This window comes from Bombina bombina, chromosome 1, assembly GCF_027579735.1.
Source record: "Bombina bombina isolate aBomBom1 chromosome 1, aBomBom1.pri, whole genome shotgun sequence".
Taxonomy (NCBI): domain Eukaryota; kingdom Metazoa; phylum Chordata; class Amphibia; order Anura; family Bombinatoridae; genus Bombina; species Bombina bombina.
Genome location: NC_069499.1, coordinates 688,920,674 through 688,936,383, shown reverse-complemented (window position 1 = coordinate 688,936,383; position 15,710 = coordinate 688,920,674). Strand labels below are relative to the sequence as shown.

General features: G+C 36.9%; 1 protein-coding gene across 1 annotated transcript; it reads left to right on the top strand.

Moving 5' to 3' along the window:
- The first annotated feature begins 1,573 nt into the window (after window positions 1-1,573).
- Window positions 1,574-11,837, top strand: NKRF (NFKB repressing factor). The gene is made up of 3 exons (XM_053699185.1): window positions 1,574-1,811; window positions 3,943-4,067; window positions 9,417-11,837. Exons 1-3 carry the CDS (start codon window positions 1,597-1,599, stop codon window positions 11,603-11,605), a joined length of 2,529 nt encoding a protein of 842 aa, XP_053555160.1. The 5' UTR covers window positions 1,574-1,596; the 3' UTR covers window positions 11,606-11,837.
- The last annotated feature ends 3,873 nt before the right edge of the window (window positions 11,838-15,710 follow it).

Genomic DNA, 15,710 nt, shown 5'->3' with positions numbered 1-15,710 from the left:
AAAAAGAAAGAGAGAGAAAAAGAAAGAGAGAAAAAGAAAGAGAGAAAAAGAGAGAGAGAAAAAGAGAGAGAGAAAAAGAGAGAGAGAAAAAGAGAGAGAGAAAAAGAGAGAGAGAAAAAGAGAGAGAGAAAAAGAGAGAGAGAAAAAGAGAGAGAGAAAGAGAGAGAGAAAAAGAGAGAGAGAAAGAGAGAGAGAGAGAAAGAGAGAGAGAGAAAGAGAGAGAGAAAGAGAGAGAGAAAGAGAGAGAGAAAGAGTGAGAGAGAGAGAGAGAGAGAGAGAGAAAGAGAGATAAAGAAAGAGAGATAAAGAAAGAGAGAGAGAGAGATAAAGAAAGAGAGAGAGAGAGAGAAAGAGAGATAAAGAAAGAGAGATAAAGAAAGAGAGAGAAAGAAAGAGAGAGAGATAAAGAAAGAGAGAGAAAGAGAGAGAAAGGAAGAGAAAGGAAGAGAAAGAGAGAGAAAGAGAGAGAAAGAGAGAGAAAGAGAGAGAAAGAGAGAGAAAGAAAGAAAGAAAGAAAGAAAGAAAGAAAGAAAGAGAAAGAAAGAAAGAAAGAAAGAAAGAAAGAAAGAAAGAGAAAGAAAGAAAGAAAGAAAGAAAGAGAGAGAGAAAAAGAGAGGATGACTGTGAAAGTATGAAAAGAGTGACAGAGACAACTAGAAAAGTGAGGGAGAGATAGACACACACAAACAGAATCACACACACACAGGTATACAGTGTGTCTCTGTGGTTCGGAGAAAGGCACATACAAAAGGAGACAGACACACAAGACATTTACACACAGGGAAACAGAGAATCATTTCCATTAATACCAGTAACACAGAAGCCTATCATTAACTCTTCCCCATCAGTCATACACAGAACAGCTATTAACCCTTTCCCTACCAAAATCCCTCGATGTCAATCATAGTCTAGTAAGTAACACCAGCACATAAAGAAGATAGTTAAGATATATCATAACAATGTAAGCTAATGACCTCTTTCCTGTTCTTATTCATTTCCATTTGAAATGCAAGTTTATAATATACTGTACAGCTTATTATGTAATGACTGATACCACAAACATATACAAGACAAGTTCACTTTTCTTAGTGGTTTCCCATTGCTCATCTGCAGTGCCAAACAGCTTCTCTCCTACAAAATAACAAATAAAACATGAATAAAAACAAATGCTGGGCTCCATGTGCAATATCTCACCACACCCAGTTCTTCATGTTTCTAGCACAAATCATAGGCACATATGAGGTTACCATTTTTTAGAGTTGAAAGACAGACAATCTACAAATCTCTGGATGTCTGTTGTAAAGCAGCCTCTAATCAGGATCTCAGCTTCTTGCTTGCTTCATGGAAACATACTTCTCACTCCTTTGTCAGATTAGTGTTTCTTCAATGTACAGCATAAACCCAGAGCAAACAACAGCTCCTGACAAAGCTCACAGCTGCAGACGTAAAACAGAATTGTCCTATTGATTTGAGTCTCCGGGACTTCTGCTTCCTCAATTCTCTGTACCATGTGATCACTGCAGTCACGTGACTGCTGTGATGTCAGAGGGTCCTTTAGCTGAATGGAATCTAGCCGCTACCCATTGGTGATGGATCATGGCCTCCTGGAGGCAACGGAGCTCTAGTCTGATGGAGGGAGAGCAGAAGCCATTGTCCCTGGAAGATTTCCGCCAGTACCACGAGAGTGACAAGCACTGGGATGCCCGCAAGCAGTTTCTCGACAGGCATCTGCACCTTTACACTGGCAGCAAACTAGACCAGCTAATTGCCCTGTCTGTTGTGTGGAGTAATATCGTCTTCATTGGCAATCGGTAAGGATCATGGGGCACAGCTCATCTGGCATATATGTTGTACTGGGCTTAAAGGGACATTATACACTCATTTTTTCTTTGCATAAATGTTTTGTAGATGATCTATTTATATAGCCCATGAAGTATTTTTTTTCTTTTTTAATTTATAGTTTTGCTTATTTTTAAATAACATTGCTCTGATTTTCAGACTCCTAACCAAGCCCCAAAGTTTTAAAATACTGTCAGATACCAACTCCAGCTTGCTCCTGTTTGTGTAAAGGGTCTTTTCATATGGAAAAGAAGGGGGAGGGGGAGAGTCTTATTTCCTACTTGCAGTGGGCTTTCCAGCTACCTTTTCAACTGAGCTAAACTGACAGCTTCTAAGTAAGTTTTTAAACCATTTTATACTGGATTTATTTTTATATCAGTACTTGTGCATCTTATTCTTTATAGTAGTGTATATTACACGCAGTTATATGAAAATTGGTGTATACTGTCTCTTTAAAGGTATATGAAACCCCAAAAAAATATTTGTGACTCAGACAGAACATAACATTTTTTTAAAAAAAAGTTTCCAATTTACTTTTATTACATTTGCTTAGTCTCCGTGTTATTCTTTGTTGAAGATTAAGAGATGCCATTGACACTTCCATGCTTTTCAACAAAAGATACCAAGATAATGAAGAAAAAGTGTTAATAGAAGGAAATTAGAAAGTTGTGCACTATCTGAATCAGGAAAGACAAATTTGGGGTTTCATATCTTTCTTTTTTTTTTTATATGTGTTTTCATGATTCCGATAGAGTATGCAATTTTAAACTGCTTTTCAAATTACTTCCATTATCTAAATGTGCAGTCTTTTTAGATTTACATTTTTTGAATGCACATAATATACTTATATATGCATTTGTGATTGGCTGATGGCTGTCAGATGATACAGGAGTGGAAAAAGACATAACTTTGAAATTTGTCAGAAAAAAATCTACCACTCACTTGAAGTTCGGTCTAAATGCTATTGCATAGTTTTTTTTATCGTGCATTTGTTGATTTTGCAAATCTACTGTATTTACTGGTGTGCATGCATAACCCAAATTTGTCTGTAACATACAGGCCAGTGATTTAACCATTTCAGTGCTGAGCCTTGTCACACTCCTGCATTTAATCTATTTTTACGCATTTGTACTCACTGCATTCCAGTATCAATTTAGTTCCCAAGGACATTTCAGTGGGCTACAGGTTTTTTTATTAACTCTCTAGTGCCAGGTTTATGTTGAGCCCAGATATACACACATACAAGTACAGTATAACATTATAATATTGATTAAATGTTGATTCAAGCATTGTTTGAGTTTTGCAACATTACACCTCATGTAGAAAGATTCTAGAATATGAAACATGTTGATGCATTCTTTTTAACTACAAGTAATTATCGGACATTATATTTCATGTAAGCAGATAAAAGATCAGTAATTATAAAGAAGTAGCATGGTATGTAATCATTGCAGTGCATTTAGAAAGAAATAACTCCTTATTAATTATTTATTTTCAGGTTATTTATAACACTTCTACGTATTAAGTATACTTCAGGTGTTTGGGCAATACGTTTGTTTTATTAAAGGGACTTTAAACACTTGTATTATACTTTCATTATTTATTTTCTTCCCTTTCCCTGTAATTACATTCTGAAATTGTGAGCTTTTCAGGTCCTGATAGAAGTGGAAGTGCAGAACACTGTTATATTTCACACAGCCATTGGCTGCAAACTCTAGTGACCTATTTATAACTGTCCCTAATTGGCAACAGCAGAGAAGGTAATCTAAGTTACAATATGGCAGCTCCCAATGTTTTATAGATACTGAAACTTTACACTTATTTTGTCAATATTTAAACAGCTAATTTAAACTTTAGAAATACATCTACATGTTATTCTCCAACTAATCTTTTCTTTGAATGCATCATTTTATCTAGCATGTATTTAGTGTTTAATGTCCCTTTTAAATAAATATGAAAATGTTATAGAGTGTAAAAAACTGATTTGGATCTCAGCGAAAGTTGAACATACAGAGAAATGTGCTATTTATATTGTTATAGATCTTAAATGTTTTAGGATAATTAAATAATTTGTTATATAAACTTTTTATCCATTGCACTTAGATATGGAGAACAACTTACCCAAAAAGTATTTCAGATGGGGGAAGGAATTGACATTGGCGAGGTACCATCTTATGAACTTGTACCTGGTGCAAAGGCATCTAAAAGACCAAGTACTTCAGAACATGGTAAGCGTGTAGTGCTCAATCTATTGTGGAGTTGTGGTTGGAGAAAATTCCGAGAAGATCTAAGAAATAATTACAAAAATACTAAAGGAGTGGTCAAAGTTGTGGATTTTAAAGTTAAAGGGATACTAACCCCACATTTTTTCTTTCGTGATTCAGATAGAGCATGCAATTTTAAGCAACTTTCTAATTTACTCCTATTATCAATTTTTCTTTGTTCTCTTGTTATCTTGATTTGAAAAAGCAGTAATAAAAGGTTAGGAGCCTGCCCATTTTTTAGTTCAGCACCTTGGTAGAGCTTGCTGATTGGTTTGCTACATTTAGCCACAAATCAGCAAGTGCTACCCAGGTGCTGAACCAAAAATGGTCCGGCTCTAAAGCTTACAGTACTGCTTTTTCAAATCAAGATAGCATGAGAACAAAGAAACATTGATAATAGGAGTAAATTAGAAAGGTGCTTAAAATCTCATGCTCTATATGAATCATGAAAGAAAAAAATTGGGTTTAGTATCCCTTTAAAAGGGACATTACAGGGAGTGCAGAATTATTAGGCAAGTTGTATTTTTGAGGATTAATTTTATTATTGAACAACAACCATGTTCTCAATGAACCTAAAAAACTCATTAATATCAAAGCTGAATATTTTTGGAAGTAGTTTTTAGTTTGTTTTTAGTTTTAGCTATTTTAGGGGGATATCTGTGTGTGCAGGTGACTATTACTGTGCATAATTATTAGGCAACTTAACAAAAAACAAATATATACCCATTTCAATTATTTATTTTTACCAGTGAAACCAATATAACATCTCAACATTCACAAATATACATTTCTGACATTCAAAAACAAAACAAAAACAAATCAGTGACCAATATAGCCACCTTTCTTTGCAAGGACACTCAAAAGCCTGCCATCCATGGATTCTGTCAGTGTTTTGATCTGTTCACCATCAACATTGCGTGCAGCAGCAACCACAGCCTCCCAGACACTGTTCAGAGAGGTGTACTGTTTTCCCTGCTTGTAAATCTCTCATTTGATGATGGACCACATGTTCTCAATGGGGTTCAGATCAGGTGAACAAGGAGGCCATGTCATTAGATTTTCTTCTTTTATACCCTTTCTTGCCAGCCACGCTGTGGAGTACTTGGACGCGTGTGATGGAGCATTGTCCTGCATGAAAATCATGTTTTTCTTGAAGGATGCAGACTTCTTCCTGTACCACTGCTTGAAGAAGGTGTCTTCCAGAAACTGGCAGTAGGACTGGGAGTTGAGCTTGACTCCATCCTCAACCCGAAAAGGCCCCACAAGCTCATCTTTGATGATACCAGCCCAAACCAGTACTCCACCTCCACCTTGCTGGCGTCTGAGTCGGACTGGAGCTCTCTGCCCTTTACCAATCCAGCCACGGGCCCATCCATCTGGCCCATCAAGACTCACTCTCATTTCATCAGTCCATAAAACCTTAGAAAAATCAGTCTTGAGATATTTCTTGGCCCAGTCTTGACGTTTCAGCTTGTGTGTCTTGTTCAGTGGTGGTCGTCTTTCAGCCTTTATTACCTTGGCCATGTCTCTGAGTATTGCACACCTTGTGCTTTTGGGCACTCCAGTGATGTTGCAGCTCTGAACAATTGCCCAAACTGGTGGCAAGTGGCATCTTGGCAGCTGCACGCTTGACTTTTCTCAGTTCATGGGCAGTTATTTTGCGCCTTGGTTTTTCCACACGCTTCTTGCGACCCTGTTGACTATTTTGAATGAAACGCTTGATTGTTCGATGATTACGCTTCAGAAGCTTTGCAATTTTAAGAGTGCTGCATCCCTCTGCAAGATATCTCACTATTTTTGACTTTTCTGAGCCTTTCAAGTCCTTCTTTTGACCCATTTTGCCAAAGGAAAGGAAGTTGCCTAATAATTATGCACACCTGATATAGGGTGTTGATGTCATTAGACCACACCCCTTCTCATTACACAGATGCACATCACCTAATATGCTTAATTGGTAGTAGGCTTTCGAGCCTATACAGCTTGGAGTAAGACAACATGCATAAAGAGGATGATGTGGTCAAAATACTCATTTGCCTAATAATTCTGCACTCCCTGTATAGTAATTTTCGAAAAATAAACTGTTAAAAACTTAAAGTTAAAAGGGACATTACGTTTTTAACAGTTTATTTTTAGAAAATTACTATAATGTCCCTTTTAACTTTACAATCCACAACTTTGACAACTCCTTTAGTGTTTTTGTGAAAAACTGTAAAAATGTACTGAAATAAGAGGCAGCCTTCAACAGCTTATGAGATCAGTTTGAGTCTACTTAGGTTTAGCTTTCAGCAAAGAATACTAAGAAAACAAAGCAAATTTGATGATAAAGTACATTTGAAAGTTGTTTAAAATTGCATGTCCTATATGAATCATGACCGTTTAATTTTGAATTGACTGTTCCTTTAAGTTTTTAACAGTTTATTTTTCGAAAGAACAGTCAATTCAAAATTAAACTTTCATGATTCAGATAGGGCATGCAATTTTAAGCAACTTCCAATGTACTTTTATCATCAAATTTGCTTTGTTTTCTTATTAGGTTTAGCTTTCAGCAAATAATAACTAGACTCAAACTGATCTCATAAGCTGTCCGCCTCTTATTTCAGTGCATTTTTACTGTTTTTCACAGTTCGACAGTGCTAGTTCATGTGTGCCATATATAAAACATTACGCTCACTTGTGGAATTATTTATGAGTCAGCAGTGATTTGCTAAGATGCATGTTTGCAAATAGCACTGAGATAAGATGGCAGTCTGCTCGGCTTAGGTACAAGGTAATCACAGAGGTAAAAAGTGTATTAATATAACAGTGTTGGTTATGCAAAACTAGGGAATGGGTATATAATAAAAGAATTATCTATCTTTTTAAACAATATTATTTTCAAGTAGACTGTCCTCTTAAAATTGTAAGGTGTAGTTTCACAATTGGCATCTATTATATATTTTATTGCATTTTAAAGTTTATTTAATTTTTAAATGATATTCCACTGCCCTTTAGAATTTAAAGGGACAATAAACCTAAAAAATGTTATATAATTCTGCACATAAAATAGAAAAAACTACGACAGATGTACACAGGTCTGCCCATTGTGTAAATTTAAGTATTTAGATACCGAATAGCAAACTGCGTTCCTTTGGTTCATGCTGCTTTTAAATGTGTAGGTGACTGTAGATATCGAGAGCCTTGCAAGGTAACACTACCTCTCCATCTCTGCTTTTATGATTTGTGTTTACTATGCATTTCACAGAACAACACAAGTTAAATGCAGCCACCAGATTAGTTTGTTTACCAAAGACATCATTTTATTTGTCTCCTTACTAGCAGGGCTCCCCTCCCTGTATCTGTGTGCAGCTAGCAGCCATTGTCAAATAACAATATACAGCTTCACTTGTAGCCCCCATCCTACACATTTATTACAGTATAAATTTACAAACAGAGCACTGAAATAAGTTCTTTTTATCTGTGTTGTTTTCTCATGCAGAGCAGAAAGCAGCATCTGTGTGTGATATGTATGTGTGTGTGTGTGTGTATATATATATATATATACATACACACACGAGGGGGGAGTGTGGCAACCAGTCCGCTATTGTTATTTGACAATGGCTGCTAGCTGCACACAGATACAGGGAGGGGAGCCCTGCTAGTAAGGAGACAAATACAATTATGTTTTTGGTAAACAAACTAATCTGATGGCTGCATTTAACTTGTGGTGTTCTGTGAAATCCACTGACTCCTCTCCCTTTCTGGGTGATTAAAGTTTGCAACAACTTTAATCCCTGGTTGAATGCTTAAAGGGACAGTATACACTCATTTTCATATAACTGCATGTAATAGACACTACCATAAAGAATAATATGCACAGATATTGATATAAAAATCCAGTATAAAACTGTTTAAAAACTTACTTAGAAGCTGTCACTTTGGCTCTGTTGAAAAGGTAGCTGGAAAGCCCACTGCAAGTGGCAAATAAGACACTCCCCCCCTCCCCCTTCTTTTGCATATGAAAAGACCCTTTACACAAACAGGAGCAAGCTGGAGTAGGTAGTCGAGCGTATTCACATAAAACTTTGGGGCTTGGTTAGGAGTCTGAAAATCAGAGCAATGTTATTTAAAAATAAGCAAAACTATACATTAATTAAAAAAAAAAAACTTTATGGGCTATATAAATAGATTATCTACAAAACATTTATGCAAAGAAAAAATGAGTGTATAATGTCCCTTTAAAGGGTCATTAAACACTTCAAGCTATCAATACAGCCTTGTTTAATTACATGTAGTAAAACCACTTTGCAATATACTTATGAATTATTTTGTTCTCCTTTCCTGCAATTTAATTCTGAATATTGTGGGCTTTCCAATTCATGAAATCAAGGGACAGTCTACACCCAATTTTTGTTTTGTTTTAAAAAATTGGTAATCCCTTTATTACCCATTCCCCAGTTTGGCATAACCAACACTGTTATATTAATACAGGTATACTTTTTACCTCTATGATTACTTTGTATCTAAGCATCTTCTGACAGCCTCCTGATCACATGACTTTTTTTATTTATCTATTGACTTACATTTTAGTCAATTAGTACTGTGTTGTGCTACTTCTTAAATAAGTCAACAGGCGTGAGCACAATGTTAGCTATATGGCCCACATGAACTAGCAGTATCCTGTTGTGATAAGCAAATAAAAAAGCATGTGATAAGAGGGTGTCTGTAGTGGCTTATAAACAGGCAGATCTTTTAGAGGTTTAAATGTTTGATAAAGTATATTAATATAACAATCTTGGTTGTGCAAAGCCGGGGAATGGGTAGTAAATGTGTTGTCTGTCTTTTTAAACAATACATTTTTTTCAGTGTTGACAGTCCCTTTAAACATGGAAGGGCAGGCACAGCTATATTCTACACAGTCATTGGTTGCACACTCTAGTAAGCCATTTATAACCATTCTCAATTGGCCTCAGCAAATATACTGCTTTATGGACACAAAGTTATTTTTTCAATATTTAAACTACAAATGTTATTTAAAAAAAATACCTGTACAAATTATTCTCAGGCTAATCTTTGCTCTGAATACATTATTCAAGCAATGATTTATTTAATGTCAATTTAAACAAAGGATACCATTCAGGACTTCCTAAACTTAAAATGTCATTCTGAATCAAGGTGACGTGAAGAGTTCTGAAATGAAACATATCAGTCTTTGACCATGAACTCTCTAATTCTATAATGGGTTCCAGGGCAGTCACTGTGTAATATTACTTGTATACACTTCAATAGACATGCCACATATTCTTAGTTGTCTTATTACTTCTGTTTTGTTTGCAGATGAACAGCCTCTGAAGAAGATTGGGCCAAGGTTTGGCTCTCGGCTCCGATTTGAACCTATGCGTTTTGTAGCCAGTACCACTGAAGAAGACAGCCCCGTTACTGAAACCAATAATGATTTGGAAAGCCTAGAACAGATTCCACATGATGACATTCAGGCTTCAAACAGTCTATCAGAGTCTTACAATACATTTGTAAATGCTCATAATATGTATGATAATGTTACACATGAGGATTCAGAATTCCAGGATAATCCTGGTTATGTTTATGCACCTGATGACCAAAACAGAGGTGAGTTGAGTCATGCTCATGCGCCTGATGAACAAAACAGAGGTGAGTGGAGTCATGCTCATGCGCCTGATGATCAAAACAGAGGTGAGTGGAGAAAATTTATGACAAAAATGGAGCAAGATTATTCTGCAAAATTTGATTCTCATTGTTCAGCACAGTCTGAAGATTTTCGTTCCAATGTCCTTGACACATGGACAGGTGTAAACAAACAGGGAAGGAAAGGTATTGGCTTTAAAAAAACACCTAAAAGCGCAGACGGATTCCCTTCTAGAGGTGTTGAAAGAGGCGTGGATATTAGCTGCAACAGTTTATCAGGACGTCCAGCTAATAATCTAGATAAACAAGCTTTTATCAATAAACTTTCTGCTGTAATAATGCGAAATATTTCAAACTCTACAATGAATACTGACACCAAAAGAATTAACTACACATTTTTGTTATCTCACAGTATTCAGGAGTGTAAGACAAATCCAGTATATAATTATGTACCTTTAAAGGATATTCATCCAACTGATCTCCCAAAAAACAAAAAGTTTCCTATTGATGGCTACGCTTGTGAGGTGCGATGCCAGGACATTTACTTGGCCACTGGTTACTCTGGCAGTAAAAATGGTGCACGTGACCGAGCGGCTGAGAATGCTATAAAAGTGTTACAACAACGTCTTGAAGTTGTAACAGTTAACAGGAAGTTTGGACATACCTATCGTGAGGATTTGGTAGTGTGTCCTGTTGATTCATCCATTATGGAATTCCCACCTGGACTTAAGCATCAAGATGATTCTCATGGTAGTGATGGGACAGGATCTGCAAGGCAAGTTTCTGATCCATTAAAAGGAAGTATAATGTCTAAACCCTGGACAGAGTTCATCCTCACAGAAAATGCCAGTGATGCTATATGTATCTTAAATAACTCTGCTACTTTTAACAAAATGGTGGTTGACTATCAGTACGATATGATGCCTAACAATACATGGAGGTGTAGAGTATTTGTGCAGGATCACTGCATATCTGAAGGATATGGAAATAAAAAGATCAGTAAACATGCAGCAGCTGAGGCAGCTGTGGAAATCCTCAAGCAGATGCAGCCTCATATGCAAAAGTCCAGCTTTTCTCAATACATTAGTCGTGGTCCAATAAAAGAAATGAATGATATTGTTCTTTATGAAAATTCGTCCAATCCGGTATGTACTTTAAATGATACAGCTCAGTTCAACAAAATAACCATAGAGTATGTGTTTGAGAGGATGAACAGCATTGATTGGAAGTGCAAGGTGTTTATGGAGCAACAGTTTATAGCTGAAGCAGTTGGAGCAAAGAAAACGGTAAAACATGAAGCGGCACAGGCGGCTGTGTTAGTTCTAAAGGAAACGCAGCCTGTGATGGTTAACAACTTGAAGAAAGGTCCTATAGAAGATGCTATTTCAAGACGACAGATCTGTGGGTTATCTTCTAAAGAGGCGTATAAACAGCAGATAAAAGAAGATAATATTGGGAATCAGCTTCTACGAAAAATGGGATGGACAGGTGGAGGACTGGGAAGGGAGGGGGCAGGAATTGCAGAGCCAATTTCTGTAAAGGAGCAGTTTAGTAGAGAAGGTCTTGGTTTAGGTTCGAACAATGCTAAAATCAATAAGAGAGACATTGAACAGATTATCAGGAACTATGCTGCTTCATATAATCAGGACGACCTTACTTTCGCTAAAGAACTTACTAACGATGAACGAAAGCATATACATCAAGTAGCTCAAAAATATGGCCTCAAGAGCAAATCTCATGGCCAGGGCACTGAAAGGTTTTTGGTAGTAAGCAGAAAAAGAAACAAAGAAGATCTAATTAATCAACTTAGAGAAGAAGGGCAGGTTGGATCGTATGCGCTTGTCATGCCTCAACAAAAGTAGCACATTTCTTATTGCTCAGCCCACAGAGACATTTCTTTTAAACAACTGAAATATGTATGTGATCAACAGTGCAGTTTTATGTTTATATTATCTTCTAAATAAATATCTTACCGTTTTTCTTGTAATGTTTTTATAAATGTGTTTATTACCTTGGTCCTCTTAACATGAACAGTATATTTGTCACTCGCTGAAGAAGCCAATTCACTAATAAAAGCTCCTGCTTCCAGTGTAACACAGAGTCCAAAGCTTTTTAAAGTTTTGTTTTTTTTTCTGGCTTGACTGTCTATTTATTTACTCCTGTCTACAGGACCTGTTGGTGATCGGAGGCTGCGGTGCTGGAGAGGTAAGGAATTTGCTCTGTGGTGCAGTGGAATAGAACGCTGATGCATTGGCTGCTTTCCTGCCTTTGGCTCTGGGGAAATAATGGTTTCTGTTTACTTAGTTACTTTTTTTTTTTTAAAGGAACAGTTGCTGCTTATAAGTAATACCACCTAGTGGGTAGCATGTATGCACAGTTATAGTAAGGTTTATAGGGCTCAGGCTGAAACCCAGTGAAATACACATTAGGCAGCCTCAGTGCTCTAAGCAGTGGTGCATTTTTATGGTAAAGGGCTTCTGGAGCAGCTGTAGACATAGCCTCGTCAAAGGGACATTAAACTACAGGGTGCAACTACAATAACGGTACAACTACACTATGCTATTGTTGTTTTTCCTTCTGTGCCTGCAGCTCTCTTCAAAACTATTTTCTTATTTTAAACCTTTAAAAGTGCTGGTTAGTGAGGCTCTGCATTGTCTCTCTGGGCGCTGCCACCTTGGAATTTAAGTATTCGTGTACACGGTGACAGAAGTGATGTACATGCATAGATCAGTGATATTGTTGTCTTCTTGACAAGCTGTATCATGCACTGCAGTTTAAAATGTACGGTGCAGAACGGGAGCTGTATATTTTTGCAGTGCTGCATTTACCTATACTGGGGTATTTCAAAGTCTTAGGTGTTGGGCCTCCCCTCTGATGAAATGTACAAGACATTCTCCCCCCCCCCCCCCATTCCATAAGAGATATTACTTTATTTTTTCTCTTCAAAGCATATTGTAATATTTAGTTTTAATTTGGGGGATTTACATCAGAACCAGGGTTCACACACGGCACTCAAGAACTGATTTTGTTCAACCAAAAGAGTGCTTTACTCACATTTCAGTTTGCACTTTAATACTCTTGTGTTAAACACAGCACAGTCTCTGAGCAATTTCAACCTCAGTGCATTTCTTCCAACTACATCCTGCTCTTTGCCTTTATTCCGCCACAAAATGGCAAGTGTCATTGTCCGCTATTAACACCTTAAAGGGATACTACACCCAATTTTTTTTTCTTTCACAAATCATATAGAGCATGCAATTGTAAGCAACTTTTTAATTTACTCCAATTATCAATTTTTCTTCATTCTCTTACTATCTTTATTTGAAAAAAGCTGAAATGTAAGGTTAGGAGCCGGCCCATTTTTGGTGCACTTGCTGATTGGTGGCTACATTTAGCCACCAATTAGCAGGTGCTATCCAGGTGCTGAACCAAAAATGGGCCGGCTCTTAAGCTAAATTTCCTGCTTTTTCAAATAAAGATAGCAAGAGAATGAAGATAAATTGATAATAGGAGTAGATTAGAAAGTTGCTTAAAAGTCCATGCTCTATCTGAAACATGACAGAAAAAATTGTGTTTAGTATCCCTTTAATGATACCCCCTTATGTTACTCTAGAATAGTGCAGGTCTTGCCGATGTCAGCAACACTGCACCATATCTGCAGTACTAGCACAGCCTCGCCGCTGTTAGCCATGAGTGTGCTATAAAACCCTTTTAAAGGAACATTAAAAGCTAGATAGAATGATGCATTCAAAGAAAAGATTAGTCTAAGACTAACACATAGATGTATTGTTTAAAGCTTCATTAGCTGCTTAAATATTGACAAAATAAGTGTAACGTTTTAGTGTCTATAAAACAATGGGAGCTGCCATGGTGTAACTTAGGTCAGTGATTTTCAACCTTTTTTTTTGCCGTAGCACACTTTCTTACATTTAAAAATCCTGCGGCACACCACTATCCCAAAATTTTACAAAATCACACATTGTAGCCTAATACAGTATGTGTGTGTGTATGTATGTATATATATATATATATATATATATACACACACACACATACTGTACTGTCATGCCATGCCGCCTACAAACTATACGTGACATATTGACATTCATTCACAAGCAATCATAATGATTGTGAATGAATGTCAATATGTCAGGGTTGTAAATGATGTCTGCCTGATGAGCCTGTCACATACTTCCCAATATTTCAAAATTTGAAAGAGGGACACCCCCGCACTGGGAAAATCGCCCCCCGCAAACTGGGAAAAGTGTTATCTGTGGAGCACAAGATTATATGTGGAGCATGGTATGCTGTTCTGGAGGAGGAGCAAAGCTGCGCCAGCATGCATGGGGGATTGAAGTGTTGCGTGGTGCTGCGTGTAGAGCCGGCACTAGGCACGTTTGTGGGGGTTCCTTCTAATTGTGAACACGGGTCGGGGAGGCGAGCTGCCTCTGCAATTATCCTCAGTCATCATCTCACTCAAAATAAAAAAACGGCCCAGAGTAAAAAACAAGCAACATTTTAAAAATATGTCACACTGTTGTCAGTCTGCCGCGGCACACCTGAGGATCTCTCATAGCACACTAGTGTGCCACGGCACACTGGTTGAAAAACACTGACTTAGGTTACCTTTTTGATATAAAGCTTTACTAACTGGCTTTTGATATGGCTTAAAATATGAGAATGACTTTAAAAAGAGCTGCAGGTACAGAAAGAAAAACAATAGTATGTTGAGTAGGAACTAGATACCTCCGAATGCGGAAAAAGGTGTCCCTTCGTGCCTTATGGCTATTTTCAGAACCAAATTTACACTTTTGAACCATGAACACACTAAAATCTGGATTTGCATAGATTTCGTTGTTTTGCGGTTTCTCACGTATAAATTTGGCTCAGAAAATAGACAAAAGGCATGTAGAGCCACCTTCTTCCACATTCGGAGGTATCAGAAACCTCCAAATGCACACGTCTAATAGCAATTGTGCTACTGTATTTGTACTCAGCAGTTTATTACTTTAAAGGATTACTTTCTGTTATAATTTTTGAGCTAAACAACTAACATATTAAAGTTAATAAACATTAATTAAAACCTACTGACCTATATTTTCTCCAAAATGAAGTTTCATAACGTTCTAAAAGTTATATCTTTTATTCGACGATGATGTCACGTTATCCTGCCCACTATTTTCAGCACTGAGTGTTCAAAATACTTAAAGGGACAGTACACTGTAAAATTGTTTTTCCATTAATGTATTTTACATGACTTGTTATACCAACTGCAGAGTATAAAATATTTGACAAATTGCATTTTCGGGTTTATTTGTGTATATGAAGTAGCTGGTTTTGTGCTTTGAAACCACAGCCTATTACAATGGGTTGAGCTTCAGGTAATATCAGATCTCATTATGTTATCACTTTTATGTACACACTCTTGCTTCCTTATCTTATATTTGTCTGGAACACCAAAGCTCAATACAAAGAGAGAACAATGGAAAATTATCATTTTATTACTTAACTATCCTGCATCCCACTAAAAGTGGAATTTCTTCTGCTGGCTGTGTTTACTTAGGCTTGTCAATAGCGTATACGCCAGTATCAAAACTTTCAGTATAGGTTGGGAAACCACAAGCTAAATCAGCTATTTCAAATGATGAAATATGAGTAAAGGAGCTACTTGCAACCAATTTAATACACTCTAGCAGGTAAAAAGGATCATTGGGAATAATTTAAAGGGGAGAAAGTTTTTGTGTGAACTGTCCCTTTAAACCAATAACGTTGTGTTTAAAGAGCCATTTTGAAACCTAGGTATTGTAAACGGATTGGTACAGAGCAAAGGATACCCACGGAGTGGGTTTGGAAAACAATTAAATTTGCAGACAAGATTTCTGATATACGGTAGAAAATGAAATGCTATTGATAAAAAGCGTATTTGGGGTAGTTAGTTGGTAACAGGCATAGAAAATATTTACTTAC

Coding starts and splice junctions, on each gene's coding strand:
- NKRF (XM_053699185.1), top strand. CDS start 1,597: ATGGCCTCCTGGAGGCAACGGAGCTCTAGTCTGATGGAGGGAGAGCAG. Junction 1,812..3,942: donor ATCGTCTTCATTGGCAATCG/GTAAGGATCATG, acceptor CATTGCACTTAG/ATATGGAGAACAACTTACCC. Junction 4,068..9,416: donor ACCAAGTACTTCAGAACATG/GTAAGCGTGTAG, acceptor TTTTGTTTGCAG/ATGAACAGCCTCTGAAGAAG.